Source organism: Mizuhopecten yessoensis, unplaced genomic scaffold (assembly GCF_002113885.1).
Source record: "Mizuhopecten yessoensis strain PY_sf001 unplaced genomic scaffold, ASM211388v2 scaffold10603, whole genome shotgun sequence".
NCBI classification, from domain to species: domain Eukaryota; kingdom Metazoa; phylum Mollusca; class Bivalvia; order Pectinida; family Pectinidae; genus Mizuhopecten; species Mizuhopecten yessoensis.
The window spans coordinates 1,641,055-1,661,215 of NW_018408629.1; the positions used below are offsets into that span (position 1 = coordinate 1,641,055).

Genomic DNA, 20,161 nt, shown 5'->3' on the forward strand with positions numbered 1-20,161 from the left:
ACCCCCTATTCATCTATTTTTCTATCGGGATCTACTTTCCCAATATTGTAGAATCACAACAATAAATTGGGGGACATCAGTAAAACCAGAAGCCTCCCACCCCACCCCACCAACCCCCCCATTCATCTTTCAATCCACTTTCCCAATATTACAATAATTTGGTAAGAACGTTTACTTTTTCCACTATCTACTCTTTGTTAAAACTTCTTAGGACATCCATCATCCAATGTGCTAACAAAGGTCAAGTACGGGAATACCTCATACGAGTCCATATACTTTAGGGATTCTAAGGTCAATGCCAAGGTCATTTATAGGGCAATCACAGGTCCAACAGGGGCGTTCATGTCTTACAGAAAGAAATAAAATCACTTTGTTATGTGTTAGTTCTCAGAGAATTATGTAAAAAACAACATTGTATGCAACGTTACATAGCTGATGTCCTCTTGTCAACATTAACAGGTAGCTAAGCTGGAGAGAAGTTTCCACCAGGCCAAGCGTGACCTTGACAAAATCAACAACGAGTGTGCCTCCCTTGAGAAGGAGCTCAATGACCTGAGTAAGAAGTACGAGGAGGCCATGTCTGAGAAACAGAAGCTTGAGGAAGAGGCGGCCATCATGCAGCGTCGTCTCATCGCTGCTGACAAACTCATCTCTGGTCTTGGACATGAAAATATTAGGTGAGGTTGCCTTTGACATGTCTTTCATAAATAACACAATATCAATCATGATTGCTCTGATGAGAGAACTTGTTGTTCTACTCCTGCACCACAGTTCATCTCTGTATCCATACAAGCAGAAATGGGGGAACATATACTAATAACTGTTAAAACAGGTGTGGATCTATCCTTGACGATCTGCAGGTAACAATTCACTTTTGGGTAAAAAATATTTTGACCTTTGACATATCAAAAGACAATATTTTTTCAGGACATTGTATACATAATATATGTATTTCAATTTTAGCTTGATAGCAGCAGTTATATGTTTTAATATATATGATCTGTCTGTAGCAATTTTACAAATACAGTACTACATCAGAAATTACAACTACATATTTATATATATTTTGATACAGACAGGTAGTAAGATAAGATATTGCATCGTTCTAGAAATAAAAAGTTATCTTGCATTTCTCCAGATGGACAAACGACCTTGAGGAACTTAAAATAAAGCGTGTCAAGTTGCTGGGTGACTGTCTGCTTGGCTCCGCCTTCCTGAGTTACGTGGGTGCATTTAGCTGGGAGTTCCGTAGTGATTTAGTATACGAGGTTTGGGAAAAGGACCTTCGTGCGCGGGAGATCCCCCTCAGTGATCCTTACAAACTGGAGGAACTGCTCACCAACGATGTCGAGATCAGCAAGTAAGTTGGTGACTTCAATATTGAATCTGTTGTTATGCCCATACAACATAGAGAATTTGGCATTAATCGTGTTTTACATTGTCAATTCATCTGTATAATATCTTGGCTTGACTTTCCATTTAGCTCCATTTCTACAGGACTAAAATTCCAACAATCATCAAAAGATCTAGATACTGAATCTGGAGGAATACTACACCATTATATAGGTCACTGTGACCTATTTTTTCCAAATCATTGACTTTGGTTACACTTTGCAAGAAGCTCCATTTCTAGGGTTAAGTTAAGAATTTGTTTCCATGGCCATTGAAGTGGGGTATATGTATATTTTCTAGTGAAATAAATTTGATTATAAACCTTGTAATTTACCGTAAATTTGATTGTAAACCTTGTAACTTACTGTAAATTTGATCGTAAACCTTGTAACTTACAGTAACCTTGTAACTTACTGTAAATTTGATTATAAACCTTGTAACTTACCGTAAATTTGACCGTAAACAGATGGACGTCTGAAGGCCTACCTCCTGATGAATTGTCTATACAGAACGGTATCCTGACTACACGTGCCAGTCGCTTCCCCATGTGTATTGACCCTCAACAACAGGCTCTCAAGTGGATTATGAACAAGGAGGAACAAAACAATCTAAAGGTAAGTATTTCGTATGTAGCAGTTTCACAATATGGTACTGTATATAGCTGATGAAAAATTCACGGGGGATTTAATTTCTCTATATTTGTGGTCACCAAAGGTAGCGTAAGATTAAATACTCTGCGAATATTAATACATGTACCATGGATTATAGTTTCAGTGAATATGAATTTATATATATATAGAGGCACAAAAAATGAACATTTACTGACAAATAATGAAAATAAAACTACAATTCAATACAGTATCTTGTTTTACTTCATTTTCACAAAAACTTAAAATAAATATCAACACCCAAATACGAAATAACTCTCACGAGTGTGATATTTTTACTTGGCAATGTTGTGTGAAATTTTATCCCTGAAAAATCTTTCTGATCAGGAAAACTGCAAAATATTAATGCTGCAAAAAGTAATTGACTTCCATATACCTGTACAAATAAGTTTCTAAAGGCCTCTAAAGCGAGAAGGTAAGATATGTCTTCACAGATAGAGGCCACAAGAAGAAACGACTTAGGATACCAGTCTTCTAAGGCTCCAGTTCAGTGTCCTCAAAGTTGAGGAGCTTTCAATTTTTATTTCCTTTTTCGTGGAGAAAACCTTTTTTGGCAATAATTTAAAAATTCTGTTTTTGGTTTGTAGTGAAACCTCAATTTACCAGCACTTTTTTTACCAGACAAAATTTTGGCATGATAACAGTGTTTGACTAGTGTTATAGACAGATGGTCTAAAACCAAGGTTAAATTGCCGGTAGGACAGGTAGTCTTTCTACCAGACTGGTGATACAAAATTTTGAAAGTATTACCAGAATAAAAATGTACATTTGTAAAATCCAATGATTTCAATAGTGGTTTAGCCAGATATTTATGTCAATCTAAAATATATGTTATTATAGGTATGTACCTTCAACGACAGCGATTTCTTGAAGCAGCTTGAGCTCGCCATCAAGTACGGCTTCCCCTTCCTGTTCAAAGACGTTGATGAGTACATCGACCCTGTCATCGACAATGTCCTCGAGAAAAATATCAAAGGTAAGTCAGTTGTCGTGATATCACAGATAAATAACACATTGTCTAACCTACCTGAAGGTTTAGTGCATAATCATTGAATTATAACAAAGAAAAGAATGAATTCAAGAAAACTGTTTTCATTGTTATATGAGAATATGATTTCAGTGATACACAAGGTCGTCATCTGACCTTGGCTGTTTATTAGGGGAGTGGGAAGCTCCATAACATATCTACTTATAATTAGCTTGCCATGCCTGAAGTGCCATTGAACTTATGTGATGGTATCTTACTCTTACGCCATTATCTGATCTGTCTGTTGTCCACAAATTTTCCACGACATGAACCTGACATAACTTTGTAGTCTATAGTTATGACACTTGGTCTGTTGCTTGCTTGTGATGAGGACTTTCAGTTTTGTTCAAATTAATTACCTTGACCTATTTTCAAGGTCATAAGGATCAGATGTTGTAAAAATTAGAAACAAAGACAGCCAAATTAGTGTTTAAGTTCATATATATGAAAAGTTTTTCCTCAGATTAAAGATTACCAAAGAATTTCAAACATTTCAAATAGGCTTACTATCCCCTGGCAATGAAAGTTCGAGGGGATATAGGATTTCGCCCCTACACTCGTTACACTCTTTGTCATCGCTCTAGTGTCTTCACTTCTCAACAGAATTTCATGAAACTTCATACAAGTGTTTAGAATGACAATACCTTGAACAAGTTTGCATTTCGGAATACTGCATTGAAGGTCAAGGTCACTGTTACTATTTTTAGAAAAACTTTGTCATCACTCTAGCCACTTAATTCCTCAACAGAATTTCATTAACTTCATACAAGTGTTTGGTATGGCAAATAAAACAATTTGTATGAGATCAGTTATTTCTAGATTACCAGGTAAATGGCACACAATTTTTCGTAAAGTAGTTCATTTTCTAAACATTTAAAAAGTTATTTCCAGAGTAACAAAATTAAACCAATACTTAACTATAAAATGTACTTTAAAGATTTTAAGAAATCAGAATAAAATCTGTTATCACTAATTGTTTTGTATCTTTTTTCTGATTTAGGAGGTAGGTAGTTTTGTGGTCCATCTGTTGCATTTTTAAATATTTTGCATGTACTGGGATATTTATTGTATGTTCAAAAGAGAACTTATTTGTTGTATTACGTTGGTTTTATATTTGTTCCTTATTTTCTTTTTGGCTGATAATGGTAAATAATTTATGTTTTATTATTTTTGAAAGTGCTTTTAATTTATTTTTTTCAAATTGGTATTGCATGAACATTAGTAAGATTTAAAATAAAAATGCATGATTTCATAAAAAAAAAAATGACTTTATCCTACTGTTATGTGGATACTATGTAATCAATGTGTTGTCAGATTACGTTTTGTGTGAACTGTTTTGAAATAGTTAAAGTTTTACAAAGAAAGGAATGGCACTTCACTGTAAAAACATTTACTCAAAGAAAATACGTAAGATAATGAATTCATCATAGATACTTGTTGAATTTCACGTTTCGTTGGTATATTTCTTTGTACATATCATGATTTATAATTTTGCGACACTGAACATTTAGAAATTTTACAAAGGCTACCAGGAAAAACTTTGAACAATAGTGTTTTTACCCCACCACAATATAAATATATATACATGATTTATATATAGATTTTTTCATTCAAGATAAGCAGTCCAGTTAGTAGTATGTTTTTGAAATATCTAATCTTTGCTTGGACATTGACAGGTGGACAGGGGCGCGAGTTTGTCATCCTGGGAGATAAAGAAGTGGATTATGATCCTAATTTCCGGCTTTACCTCAACACAAAACTGGCCAACCCCAAATACTCCCCCAATGTGTTTGGCAAGTCTATGGTCATCAACTACACCGTCACTCTCAAGGTAGGCTGGCTATTTTGACCTGCAGGGTCATCCACTTTTAGTCATCGCATGATATAAATTTCAATCGGTGTATTCATCGCCAACAAATTTACATCAAAGAGGAAGATTGAGATAAATTTGCCTTCAGTCTCATCCACATATTTTTGTTGCTTTCCCTAAAAATCTAAAGTTTTGATTTATTAATAAAAAAAAAATCATAATTATTCCCCCTGCAGGACTGTGATTTAAACCTATCCAGTATTGACAAAAGATACATATTTTTAGCAGCTGTTGTACTTGTCTTATGGAATACAGGAACAATTTTGGAGAAAATAAGTCCTCAACTATAGTATTTTGTCACAAAAGACATCATTGATGTTATTGATCTTAAAACAAAAAGCAGTTTTAAAAAATATGATTAACCTTTTCAGAAATAAATAAATGCTTAAAGTTATTTACATTCCTTGATATAATCGATGGGAAATGCTGTGATCGCAATGTCTGTTCAAATTAACTAGATTCCAATTTAATCCATTCTGTCTTGTTCCACAGGGTCTTGAGGACCAGCTGTTGAGTGTCATCGTCAAGTTTGAGCGTCGAGAGCTTGAGGAGCAGAGGGAACGTTTGATTCAGGAGACCAGCGTCAACAAGAAGCTGCTGAAGGACCTTGAGGACGCTCTGCTGAGAGAGCTGGCGCAGTCTACGGGCAACATGTTGGATAATGTGGAGCTCATAGAAACTCTGGAGGAGACCAAGACCAAGGCCACTGAGGTAGGGTTCTCTGAGCAATCATAACTGAACTTATTTACCAAGTTCTATTGGCAAACTCCAGAGGGGTACAATGTTCTAAAGGAGGTCTGATTAATATCAACGATTTAAGTTGTTCATCCCTCAAATAATGAAATGTTTTAATGTATCAACATTTTTACAATAATCAAGGTTATAAAGTGAATGTAATGCAATTTTCAATGTCTGTAAAGTTCCCTTTATTTCTTACTTTGTCTAACTGTTTGTCTTTAATCTCAAATTAGATTTTAAAATCTGGAACTGGACATTTTTCTGCATAGTTAAATCCTTCCATAAAAAGCTCAAAAATAACACTGCCACAAAAAAAATTACTTAGTATGCAGTATCCTGTATAGAAGAAATGACAAAAATTCTTCTCATTTCTCACAACAGGTATCGGAGAAACTGAAGCTTGGAGCCAAGACCGCCATAGACATTGACAAGCTACGTGATGGTTACAGACCCGCAGCAAGACGTGGAGCCATTCTGTTTTTCATCCTGGCTGAAATGTCATCCATTAACACTATGTACCAGTATTCCTTGGCCTCGTACCTGGAGGTGTTTGAGTTCTCCCTCAGAAAGTCCATGCCTGATAGTATCCTACAGAAACGCCTGCGGAACATCATGGACACCCTAACACACAACATGTACAACTACGGGTGTACCGGTATCTTTGAGAAGCACAAGTTGATGTTCTCCTTCCAGATAACGATCAAACTGGAACAGGACAGAGGCAAAGTTACTCAGGCCGAGCTCGACTTCTTCATCAAGGTAAGTCTCCATTAGTCCCCAAGATACTAGCAATCATTTCAACTTTGAACATGCTCCTGAGACATTCTCTCAAGCCTCTAGTTCGATAGTCTAGATAATCTAGACAGCTTCGCTTTCTGTAAAAGGTGATAGGCTAAGGTGTCTGTATTTTCTGGGATATTTTTATAAGGAGTAAATTCAATCTGTTCCTTAAAACAAAGGCTGGAATAATGTAAAATCTAGATTATTGGTAGTATGTTTAAAAGGACTGTTCTGCATATGCATGCTACCAAATGTTCCTTACAAGTAAACCTTATGAACCTGTTTATTGAGGTGTAAGTGTGCTAGGTGTGGGTTCACTCTTGGGAAATTTACATGAAAGAACAAGTACTTCTTCATCAGTGAAAAATTTTCTTATAATTTTCTTCATGTTGATAAGTTTTGTGTCATTTGTCTGATAAAGGTGACAAAGTACATAACTATATAAGTCATCTAAACGTCACACATAAACGATTCACTGGTTGTAATATTTGAACCTGTGTACAATCCCCACATGTAGATTTACAGGTTTAATTAGCAGTATCAAGATCATTAACTCATTCACCCCTGAAGACACATTTGAACTCTCCCAATTCAATCGTTGGAATAGTTCATTATGAAATTTCAGGGGTAAATGAGTTAAGGACCTTGTACGGGGATGTGTTGCTGTCCACTTTAAATTAGACATATTGCCATAATTCAGAACTTTTATCCAAGTCAAATTAGATCACATGTGATATTGTACCTCTTCACGAGCAGGGGAACTATGGATTAACTCTTCATCCTTTTCCTTGCTTAAATTGAAAAGATTTTATAACATTTCATTCTCTTTCATTTAGGGTAATATAGCTTTGGAAAAGAGTAAGAGGAAGCGTCCATTTGCCTGGTTCCCTGAGGCGGGATGGGAGGACTGCATTCGATTGGTTGATGTCTTGCCTGATAAGTTTGGATCTATCCTAGAAGACATTGAGAGAAATGAGCAAATCTGGAAGAAGGTGAGATATTAAGAAGGACATTTCATTATTATCATAGAAAAAGAGATTTTCTCTGTGTATCACTTGTATTTGGTTGTTTCTAAATGTTTAAAGATATGCCAGACGATATCAGAAAACTTGTTTCAGACCTATTGTAATACAGTCAACTTTGCTCATGCAACCAGGCGTTGTTATATGCACTGAACCTGTATTAAGAGACCACCTGTATAAAGAAACCACTTTTTGGACCTCTGGAGGGTGGTCTTCTAATATAGGTTTGACTGTACATGAAATGTACCACAGGAAAATTACTTCAAATTGACATTGTTCTTGCAGCTCATTTAAAGGTTTGATAGTTTATACACCTCATGTTTGAATGATTTTGTTTGATGTTCTGTGAACAGTGGTATGACCATGACACACCAGAGTCACAGCCTTTCCCGCTCAAATACGTGGACTCCCTGTCCGACTTCCAGAAACTGGCATTGCTGAGGTGTTTCCGTGTTGATCGTATTTACCGTGCTGTGGAGGAGTTTGTTACCAAGGTGATGGGAGAGAAGTACGTCACTCCGCCCATCATCAGTTTTGAGGCTATATTTGAACAGAGTACGCCTATGTCTCCAATCGTCTTTATCCTCAGTCCGGGGTCAGATCCTGCTAGTGACCTCGTGAAACTGGCTGAGAGAATCGAGTTTGGCACCAACAAAATCAAGTTCCTGTCTATGGGTCAAGGTCAAGAAAAGGTTGGTTTCTTTGTTTAAATTTCTCAGTTTGTTTGATAAGGACTTTTCCAGAAATTAAAAAAAACGTAAGAGGCAGGAGGTACTTGTTTGTAACTAGCACCCTCCCACATTTCCAACAATCTTTCTGGGTACTTTCATCATACAGAAATCAACAACTGTTGTAAACCCTACAACCCAATACTTTATTATATAAAATAGCTCTTACTGTTAATAACATAGGTTTCACGGAATAATATTTCCAGGTCAATTTGGTGAAGACTTTTTGTCATATTCAGTAACTATTTGCAAGTAAATCAATGCTAGAAACCTATGTGACAGGTCCATTGTCTGTGGGGACATCAATTGAACTTGCTTGTTATCCTCTTGCTGTTTAAAGCCTTATACTGCTTTTAATATGATGTCAATCTGTGCCTTTGTAAAACAAACAAGGGCCCCTGTTTTGTCAACACTCTGATGTATGACTATCATCTCATTTATACACAAATGTGAGAAACTTTTATCATTTTAGAGCTGAGACATATTATTAAAATCAATGCATTACCATGGCGCAGCTATACAGACACTGTTGAAAAATATATCAATTGTATTTGTTTTGACCAATAGGTGGCGCTGCAATACCTGGAGACTGCAATTGCCCGTGGCCAGTGGCTCATGTTGCAAAATTGTCACTTACTGGTCAAATGGCTCAAGGAACTGGAAAAGCAGCTGGAAAAACTGACCAAGCCTCATCCTGACTTCCGGCTCTGGCTAACCACTGAACCAACTCCCAGTTTCCCCATAGGCATCTTACAGAGGTCACTCAAGGTCAGTTCATAGGACATTTAGGATCAGTGTATATCTATTTGTCACTTAGAGAAAGTGTTTTGGTACTTTGACTCAAAAAAAAGTTCAGAGGACATTTAGAATCGGTGCATATTTGTCACTTAGAGGAAGTGTTTTGGTAACATGACTCAAAAAAAGTTCAGAGGACATTTAGTATCAGTGTATATATTTGTTACTCGGAGGAAGTATTTAAGTCTGACAGTAATATATAGGACATTTATGGTTAGTATAGATAAGCTAGGGGAATTGTTGGTCACAAGTAGGGTCAATAAATATATATATTTATCAATAATTAGATAACAAGATGGGTCTATCATGAGGTCACCATAGAACACTATGTACATTTTGTATATGGGATTTACATTGTCAAAAAGACAAAAATATATATATACCAGCTTAAAGTTCAACTAACTTTCATTTTTATATTATTTCTTTGATTGTAGAATAATTGCGAAGCTCTCTTTCTTCATAGGTTGTGACAGAGCCACCCAACGGACTCAAGCTGAATCTACGCGGTACTTACCATAAGATTTCCGCAGTTGCTCTGTCGGAGTGCCCCAACCCAGCCTTCCCAGCCCTTGTGTTTGTACTCGCCTTCTTCCACGCGGTCGTACAAGAGAGGAGAAAGTATGGAAAGATTGGCTGGAACATATCGTACGACTTCAACGAGTCTGACTTCCGTGTGTGTATGCAAATCCTCAACACGTACCTGACTAAAGCTGAGGAACAGGGAGAGACCAAGATACCCTGGAACAGTCTCAAGTACCTGATCGGCGAGGTCAGTCTGCAGTGAAAACCTGAGTCTACATGTTTATCTAATATCATATTTAACTGCTAGAGGATTGAAATCTGTGAATTTGTATCTCCAACATAAATTTGAAATTGTATGGTCTGCCCATCTGTCAATTTGCTCAGTTATTTCACATCGTTCAAACTTTTTGTGGTAAAAGTGTAATGTATATATAAAACCATAACTCAATTGTACGGCACCAGTTTATACATGTGCAAATATTCCAGTCATTATGGTGCACATATGGGATAGTAGGTTATTCCATTTTAGGTTCCATTTTACATACATAAAGTACTTAAAACGTTGTCCTTCTTATCATATAGACAGGACTGTACTATATACCTTATCTGTTCTATCAGTCTCCCCAGGCATTGTTACAGTACGATTCAAATTAGGAGGAGGAAAAGAAGTTCAAATAATGATAAGACACACATATTTTAAAGTTTGGGTAGGCATTCATTTGAAATGGATTTTCTAAATCCGAAATTATACCCCTTGCTTGTATCAAAATCTATGTGTCTATGTAAAATATCAAACAGAAAATTACGGAATGGGTTGAAAGATGTAAAAGATATTGTTTTTGTAAGCACAGCTTGGTGACCATTATAACATTGACTTGATGAACAGTGTACTTTCGGTGACCTGGTAGTTATTGTAAGTGTGTTCCTGTCTGTTGACCAATGTGTTTCTGCCTTTGAAGGTGATGTACGGAGGCCGAGCCATTGACAACTTTGATCGGCGCGTACTGGGCACCTACATGGATGAGTACATGGGGGATTTCATCTTCGACACGTTCCAACCTTTCCACTTCTACTGCAATGAGGAAGTCGACTACAGGATCCCTGACGATGGACTCCGTGACGTATATACTGGTTAGTACAGGCTGGCGACGAAAGAGCTCGATGATGTATTAAAAAATAGGCTTTTTGGCTAGAGCATACAGAAATGTTAACAATGAACCCAGTGATGTATATATTTGTTAATATATGCTTTCAACTAAAGATAACAGAGGTTTTCATGTCTGAACATGAAACATGGAAATTTTACTACTTGTGCAGTGAAACTTAATGGCAACGAACACATATTTTTCAAATACATTTGTACCTCATTAATTTGAATATGCTTTTTATTATTATTATTATGGCAGGCCATTGCTTTGTCAATCAAGATCAATAATTGTTTAGATGTTGCATTGAGGTAACCTTGTTAAAATTATAGCCCACCAAAAAACGATGTGATAGTACGTTGTTATACCCCCTCACACTTATTGTAAGTTTTTTCAGAAAGCGCTTTTTAGTGCATTCATGCATTTGTGCATCTGTAGTAAAAAAAGTTGTATATAAGATGAACCAATAATCCCTAAACAGATTTAGTGTATATTATTTTACATAGTATGGTAACATCAATTGCTACATAATATTCCTATTTATCGGTCAAGGTTAAGGGTCAAAGGTCGCCATTTATGCCTCCACTCACTTTTATATTTTTAAAAGATGGATGAAACAAGAACAATTTAAGGACTACCCTCCATGTAGTTGCAGCTGTATTTCAAGAAAATGATTATTGAAATAGAATTAATGTTAAGATTAAAATTAAATATTTTGCTTACAGATTACATTGAGGAACTTCCCCATGCTAATACCCCTGAGGTGTTTGGTCTCCACCCCAACGCTGAGATTGGGTACTACACACAGGCTGCCCGAGACATGTGGGCACATCTCATCGAACTTCAGCCACAGACCGGTATGTACATAACATGTTTGTAGCTACCAAACTAAATAGCTAGGCAGGTTACATCAGGCACTTAGAATAACAGTGGCTGGATTGTGATCGTAGTGATCATATAGTGTCCAGGCTTAGTGAATTGTCATCCTATTGTTGTTTTGTGAATCCAGAAATTTAAATACCCCCAAAATAAATTTAGCCCTGGTCACTATTTATGAACTTTTAATATCCCTATGGCACCATTAGTTCTTATACATACTCGGGAATATATCTTTTTTGCATTGTACACATTGTACACATTAATATATATATTCATAGTTCTCCCCTCACTTGGTCGTATTGTCAATCGTTAATGGTATGATGCTCAGGTTTTATACATTTAGATTGACCATGAATCATTTTGTCTATTTCATCCCGTTCTAAATGTGCCAAAAGCCATGGATGTTTTATACAACTGAATGAAGGAATGATTACAAATCACCATTTCCTGTTAATGAGACTAGGTGCATCATGGTTTTGATACCATTGTATGTTTGTTGAATTCATTGAAATTATTGATGAAAATTTTGCAATATTCATTTGTTCACACCAAAATTTCAGAATCATAAATGGGGATATTATATAGTAGTCAATTATTTTAACACGTAACCCTAATTTGTCAAAATTGGATTCATAAAAAATAAAACCTCATCGCTTTTTCAAGAAATCCACAGAAATGAGCCAATGTTGTAAAAAATATCCCCATTTATGATAGTAATGAATTATGTTATAGCAAATAATTTATGTGTATACTGTATTCTATATATCTGCACATTTTATTTACTACATGTATATAACTTGTGTAACTTTGTGCCTGTTTTCCAAATCCCTGCCCATAATCTAATAGCACTTGCTCATGTACAAATGAAGACCTCCAAGATCCCTTTTTCCTGTCCCCCCCTCCTCTCATATAAGAGTTATATATAAGACAGAGAATCTAGGACAAATCAAAGTTATGAACAATAACTACAATATGTACCTATAAGTATAGCTCTTTGAATATGGGAGGAATTTATGCTGATTTATAAAGAAATTACTGACCTTACCATGCAACCAGTCAAAAGGCAACCTAAACAGGATGTCTTTTCAGCCGATGAGAGTAGGCCTGCACGTGTTGTTGTGTTTTCTTTTAAACTTACTTTTTCGTCATCTTTTATATACCTTAATGCTACATGTTCAATTTGAACCCACTAGAGTGGTTTATTGCAGTGAACATATTCATTGATCTCCTTACCGTAACATACAACCATACCTGCCTTAGAAGACACGTGTCATCAAATGTCAGTTTCATTTCAAAGTCTGAAATTGACATCAAAAAAATAAAATGTACTTGATTGACATGACTCCCTGTCTATAACAGCCAGTTTTGGTGTATCCCTTGACAAACCTATTTTACAGGTTTGGCTGTATAATTTTATATAGACGTGCTCAATTTCTTAAAAAAACGTTTACCGTATGTTCATCCTCAAGGATACCCATAACAGGTTTTTACGGCATGACTGTAGGTTTCATAAATAATTTCTGAAAAAAAAAACATACCTTGTCAATGACAAGATGTGTTATATGACAATTTGTGAAGGGTCCGTGTGTCTCATTACTTAATAAATGTTTCTCTTTGACAAAAAATTATAGAAGTGCTTCAACTTACGATTTATTAGACGTTTTGGGCTTTTCACATTTTTTGGGTTTTTCACATTTCTCTTGCTTTCATTCTATCTATTTTTCATCGACGGACTTCCAGAACTTTATCCACCTTCTACATCATGAATGTTATTTAATGTATTAACCAGCTATGAAATCATCTTTATAAGTACATTTATTACCGGTATATTTTACCATTGGTCAACTACAAGATGAGTCAAATGACATTTTGTGAAAGGTCCATGTGTCTCATTACTGAATAATATACAACATTTGATATAGCTAACATAAGCCACTCTAAAGCGCTTTACAGTACATAGATATACAATTAATACAATTAGGATATACAATTTTTGAGGAATTCACAGGAGCTGCCTTATCAGGCACTAACTACTAGTCCTATGCCACCTGGCTAATATCTACCTGTGTGTGTATGACAGCGTGTGTGCTGGAGATGTATTATGTGTTTCTCGTTGATCAAATTTGTAGATGTGCCTCAACTTACGATTTGTTAGACATGTTGGGCTGTGATGTTTCTTATCTCTTGTTTTTATTCAATTTATTTTTTCGAGAGTTGGTTGGTTCCTTAATACCTCCAGAACCCAGAACCACCCTTTATCTTTTGGCTCTGAAATCATTATATGTACTTGTACATGTTAAAAAATTAAATTATATTCTAGATATTAAATGAATAATAGTATGTAAAGAAAATTTCTTAATATCAATGTAATCTAAAGTTTCATCTGCTAATTATGAGTGGCTTGATGTAGAGAGTCTAAGTAAAAACTGCAGTCTTATACACTGTTCACTCTGGGTATTATTGGACAATTACAGACAAAAAATTGTAAGAGAATGTTCGACATTTCCATAATGTACTCGTTGAAAGTATGAAAAGGCGTTTTTTAATGCCTTTTTTTTCGTCTGCTTAATCATTTATTTAGACATATTTGAAAATAAAATCCTCAACTTTTTAAACCATTTTTACCCGGAGCAAAACAAAACAAATTCCTTTATAAAACGTCACATGTGCAATAATAAGAAAGGACCAAGCAACATTATTAACCATTAAACAGTCGTTTAAAAGAAACCTCTATCTGTTTTACAAGAGAAAATGATCTCTAAATCACAACTGCTGAAAATTGAAAAAAAAGCTCTTTCTAGCAGACCTATATATAGGTACACCATGCCTTTACAAGATTTAACACATTAAACAATAGCAGTATATAATATATATAAATGTTTATATATGATATAATATCTAAAATATGATATGATGCTACCAGGTGACACCTCTGGAGGAATCAGTCGAGAAGAGTTTATAGACAAGATTGCACAGGAAGTACTGGGCAAGCTTCCGCAGGAGTTCGAGATGGACAAGATCAAAAAGAAATATGGTATTGATATCGCCCCCACAACGATTGTGTTGCTGCAGGAACTGGATCGCTTTAACCTCCTCATCAACATCATGAGGAGGTCCCTGTCCACTCTCAGGAAGGTAGGTCAACAATCTAGTGCAGGCATCACGATGCAATTACCAAATTATAATCAAATACCACATTTAATTAATAAATGATATGAGAAAGTAGATATTTGTGTTAAAATATCGTTGTGGAGGTCAATTTTCCTGGCATTTTGGACATCAGGTTTTTTGGGGGGGGGGAATGATGCGCAACATACATAAGTGTGTGTCATTTCAGCCTAAGTTTCATTGTAACAGTGCTCACTTCCATTGGCCGGTCACTGCATTTACAACCAATCAGGGATAACCTTACTGGACATATCCCCACATTAAAACGTGCACATCATTATCACATTGAATTATATGACCTCTATTTCTATTATAATTAAAATATCCTCATCATCATGACATCATAACAACATCATCATTAAATTTATTAGATTATCATCATCATCATCATCATCATCATCATCTTTACAATATTTAACTAAAAGATACTTGTTCAGCTGAAATATGTAACCTCACCCAGACTTAGTACTACATGCACGCTACATACAATTCCAACCCTGATTTGTTACAATGTCGGCATGAGAAATTACAATTTTACGCTGTCAAGATTTTTGTCATTTACTTTATATATTAGTAAACATAGTTTTGATTGGATGGACGCTTTGTGTTCCAGGCTCTGATTGGTGAGGTTGGAATGAGCAGTGAGCTGGACGATGTTGCCCGTGCCTTGTTTAATGGTATGATACCATCTATTTGGAGACGTTTGGCACCGGTCACTCTCAAGTCTCTTGGAAACTGGATGCTCCACTTTGAGAGAAGATTCAAGCTCTACAATGGCTGGGTAAGTACTGTTACCATAGAGACATAAGGATACCTAAGGATAATGTCTCCACACAATAGTGTTTGGTGGCCAACCTATTCTCTGTGTTTTGTCCAGGCCAAACTTGTAGTGTTCTTATTAATTGTTGTCCTGCCCCTTTCCTGCGACCGCGTTTTGTTTATCACATTGGCAAAAGGATTGCAACAGTGTGTTGATGATGACCATCAATTTAGTGTAACTNGAGTGTAGAATAATACGTTGATAGAGGGGTAAAGTAACAAAATGTTCAGCGAGTCGGAATGAGAGATAAAGATGGCGTTGGATGACTGCTGGTCAGGTCATGGAGCGTCAATGTTAATTAATGATAAAACAATGTTTGGCAAGTGGAAAGGCATTAAATACCTGCAGTTTGTTTAGAAACACTGTCCATAATAAACGTGTACAGTCCAAGCTCCGTAATATAGATGGAGGAATCACAAAATCATTATTTCTTACTGGACATTTTGGTGACGTCCGTCCATTTCAACCCACCGGAAGTAGGCTGATACCTGTCCTTTGAAGATTACAAAGGAGCAACACCCGACTTCAAAGACAGTCAATTTTGCCATTATGCGACTGCAAGATTCTTTTGATGTACATGAAAGGATCCAATAAGTCTTGTCGTCTTATTCACAAGGTGGCGCACACCGAGCCTTCGATTTTGCTAAGACATATCCAGGGGTGCAGAGACGAAAGTGAGCTTAACCCCTTGAGTATCGAGGATGGTGTAACCCTGGGAAAATACTAGTCCCTTCCCACCGACTCAGCTAGGGGGAATTTCTCTTTAGCTCATTCGGTAGAGCTTAAGACTAGTAGACTAGAGGTCCCAGATTTGACTCCTTAAAAGTGAAGGCATTAAAAATATAATGACATCTGTTCAGGGTTTTGCAGAATCCTGCTTCAAATACTCCCATTTTCCATTACTGGACCCCTCAAATCTGAACACCTGTGTCCCCATGACCCCTGGAAATGACAACTTAGAAAATTCCAGTCACTAAATTTTAATGATGTTTATGACTTAAAGCAATGAATACTGAAAACTATCATTTATGAGGACCCCACACACACATTTTCAATCAAGGGGGTCCCTAGGACTCTCAAAGTCAAAATGGGATGTAAAACCCTGCATCCGTTACATTAACAAAAGTATTCGCAGCACATAATGCCACATATTATTAACTGCTATTTAGCATAGCTCTGATCTCATTAAGTGTTATTTTGACAGAGAATTTTCATAAGACTGTAATATATCAATTGTTTTGATAAATTTTGATATTGTTTATGTTTGCCATCCTTTATCCAGGTTAATGAAGGAGAGCCAGGCGTAATGTGGCTGTCTGGTCTACATATTCCCGAATCCTATCTGACCGCTCTCGTCCAGGCCACCTGTCGTAAGAATGGCTGGCCACTGGACAAGTCGACACTTTACACCACAGTTACTCAGTGGTCATCTGCGGAAGATGTCACAGAGCGCGCTCATCAGGGTAAGTGAATGACAAACCTACAGGAAATCATTTTAATTTGTGAAATATCGTGTATGGATCTTACGAAATAATCATTTCATACAATGTTATATAATGGCCACTAGAACATTCACTGCTAATATGTAGCCCGGGGCCACATTAGCCGAGTGGTTAAGGTGTCTTACATTCTTCTACCACTTGCCCTCCACAACTGGGTCGATCGAACGTGGGTTTGCATTGAGGCCTACAGTACATGGGGCATTGGTTTTTCTCCGGGTACTCTGACTTTCCTCCACCATCAAAACTTAGCACGTCCTTAAATGACCATAGCTGTTAATAGGACGTAAAACACACACAAACAAACACACAAATGCAGACCCTTTTTTTGGTTTCTGACTAAAGAACCAGTCTTAGTAGGCACTAAAAGGTAGCCAGCATTAGAATATTTTCAGCAGTAGCCAAAATGGTTTCAATAAAGGTTTGTACAGGACGTACATATATAAAACACTGGCTATACAAATTTTGGCTGTATGAAGTTATTACCTTTGTTACAGACCATCTATATTGTTACCTTGGTTACAAACTGTTTATGTTAAATTATTTGAAGAATGATTAACTTTGTTGCTTCATGTCTCTTATGTGTTTTATGTTGTTGCCTTAGTAACAGGCTGTTTGTTATGTTAGTTACCATGGTTATATACTTTGGTTGTTACCCTGGTTACAGGCTGTTATGTTGTTACTATGATTACAGGCTGTTATCTTGTTACTGTGTTGCTGAGGTTACAGGCTGTTACATTTTTCATATTCCCTTGGTTACAGTCTTTTTGATATATATTATTACTTTGGTTACAGGCTATTTCATTTTGTTGTTTTGGTTACAGGCTGTTTATTTTATATTGTCACCTTGGTTACAGACTGTTTGTTTTATATTGTTGTCTTGGTTACAGGTTGTTTTGTGGATGGTTTGTACCTAGAAGGTGGAGCCTGGAACAAGGAGGAGAGCTGCATCATTCGACAGAACCCCAAACAGCTCATCCAGGAACTTCCTGTCCTCAAGATCATCCCCATAGAAGCTCATCGGTTGAAGCTACAGGTAACATATATCTTTATTTTGTGTTCTGTTGTATTGAAGTAAGGTTTCTACATAACATATTTCAAATTTCACTAAAATCCATTAATTAATAGGAATTCTGAACTTAAATCAGCGTTATCCACAAGAAGGGACTGACTCCCTCCCCAAGGGACTGAGGGACAAGGCTCATAAAGGGTCACCCACTGCAAAAACCTTCAAATAGCATCTGCTCTGAAACGTACTGGTGGATTTCACCAACATTCCATAAATGATCATTGAATGATACTGATAAGAATTTCTACTTGAGAGGGCTCTACATGCAAAACCTTCAGACAACATTTCATCTGAAAACGTGCTGGAAGATAAGAGTTATCTTATGAGGTCATACTATAGGTCTTGGTGCAAAACCTTCAAACAGCATGTCATATGAAAATATACTGCTGAATTTACACAAATATTGTAAAAAAATAATCTCTAGATGATGAAGATTAGAGTTTTTTCTCAAGAACTGGTGAATCAAAGATTTTATTTTAAACCATACAAAATTGTGTATAAATTACTGAAGTATTATTGAAGTGTGTATGTTTTCGTTGACAGAACACATTCAAGACACCAGTGTATGTAACCTCACAGAGAAGAAACGCTATGGGCGTCGGTTTGGTGTTTGAAGCAGATCTGGCCACCACAGAACACATCAGCCATTGGTCACTACAGGGTGTGTGTCTCATCCTCAACACTGACTAAAAAGGGGCGTGGCTTCAAGGTGGCAACGCCCACTATCACAGACAATTTGTGTACCTCAGCAAAAGACTATAACAAAAAGCACATTTTTTACAAACAAGAATGAAATACATTGTATGACCAGCGATTGAATTAAGTGGGAGATAGTGTTTGGCAATATTGCTTCCTTCAGGATCTTAGTGTGACAGAAACATTCTGTATAAAGCCATTTCTGTGATAAACAATAACAAAAAAATACCGGTCAGAAGGAGTTTCAGTGTTGAAGCGTGATGATATTTACAAAGAAATTGGAAATTAAAAAATATTTGATTGATTTTAACGTTTATGTCATCAAGGAAAAGCAATCTTTTGTCACCATTTCAATGATATACATGTACTGCATAATAGACACACTGTATCAGCTATGTCTATATACATTTTGTACATATTTGAACTATATATGACTTAATTGCATTGCCCTTACAATAATTGTATCCAAAGAAATCTGTCCAAACCTTTCTTCCAGTTACATGATATGACAATTAAAGACTTGTGCGGTACTGTAAAATAGTCAATATACATAATACTGTATTTATTTATCTATTTATTTTAAGTTTAACAATTAACATTCAGATAGACAATCGATGGATCTCATTTATAACCGTGATATCTAAGATTAAAACTTATATTTTTACTTGACTGTCAAATCTTTTAGGCATTCCAGCCTCTACTTGAACTGTTGAACAAAACTTGTCAGCACATATTGTTAAAGACATATTGTGTCCCTAACTGAATGTGGACAAAACAGTTATAAAACATTCCGTCCGTAACTGATAATTTGTACAAAACTTAGCGACATGTTGTAGTAAATTTTCATTCCGTCCTCTACTGTGTACAGAACTACAATCTTATTTTATTAAGTTCTTTTATATTTATTTTTGAATTAAAATATCATGTATAAAATAAATTAACTGCTGTTAATGGTTCCTCTGCAGAATTGACAGAGTTTAATGGACCTGCTATTTCATCTTGTTAAATCTTTTTTACAGAGAACTCTTTTGAGTAAAATATTTTGTTACTAGAGTGGATTGCTCATTAAAAAAATGAAAATGAAAAAAAAAAAATGAAATAAATAACATATAAAAATAGAAATATTTGAGTTTGTTTTTGTTTCATGACATGGAATAGCATACATATTGTGGGCGATTAATATATGAGATGTTTTCCATCTAATCGTCGTCAGTTAGTCAATGCATACGTTACTTTGTCAAGAGCACATCTCATCAAGTCATGTCACCTACGTACAATTACCAAATTTTGTATGCAAGTATTGTAAACCTGGGATGTTTACCTTTCATTGTTAAAATCTATAT

At 35.9% G+C, this 20,161-nt stretch overlaps 1 protein-coding gene across 2 annotated transcripts in view; it reads left to right on the forward strand.

Moving 5' to 3' along the window:
- Window positions 1-19,892, forward strand: part of LOC110461388 (dynein heavy chain 10, axonemal-like) — a 73,671-nt gene extending 53,779 nt beyond the window's left edge. For both annotated transcript variants that reach the window (XM_021514837.1, XM_021514838.1), the window contains 18 exons: window positions 460-677; window positions 1,139-1,360; window positions 1,859-2,006; window positions 2,901-3,036; window positions 4,764-4,918; window positions 5,450-5,668; window positions 6,077-6,454; window positions 7,312-7,467; window positions 7,851-8,189; window positions 8,793-8,993; window positions 9,484-9,789; window positions 10,502-10,673; window positions 11,413-11,544; window positions 14,490-14,701; window positions 15,348-15,515; window positions 16,837-17,017; window positions 17,944-18,089; window positions 18,666-19,892. In XM_021514837.1, coding sequence (XP_021370512.1) covers window positions 460-677; window positions 1,139-1,360; window positions 1,859-2,006; window positions 2,901-3,036; window positions 4,764-4,918; window positions 5,450-5,668; window positions 6,077-6,454; window positions 7,312-7,467; window positions 7,851-8,189; window positions 8,793-8,993; window positions 9,484-9,789; window positions 10,502-10,673; window positions 11,413-11,544; window positions 14,490-14,701; window positions 15,348-15,515; window positions 16,837-17,017; window positions 17,944-18,089; window positions 18,666-18,812 — 3,636 coding nt within the window. In that variant the 3' untranslated portion in view covers window positions 18,813-19,892. The remainder of the gene's footprint in view (window positions 1-459; window positions 678-1,138; window positions 1,361-1,858; window positions 2,007-2,900; window positions 3,037-4,763; window positions 4,919-5,449; window positions 5,669-6,076; window positions 6,455-7,311; window positions 7,468-7,850; window positions 8,190-8,792; window positions 8,994-9,483; window positions 9,790-10,501; window positions 10,674-11,412; window positions 11,545-14,489; window positions 14,702-15,347; window positions 15,516-16,836; window positions 17,018-17,943; window positions 18,090-18,665) is intronic.
- Window positions 19,893-20,161: the final 269 nt, after the last annotated feature.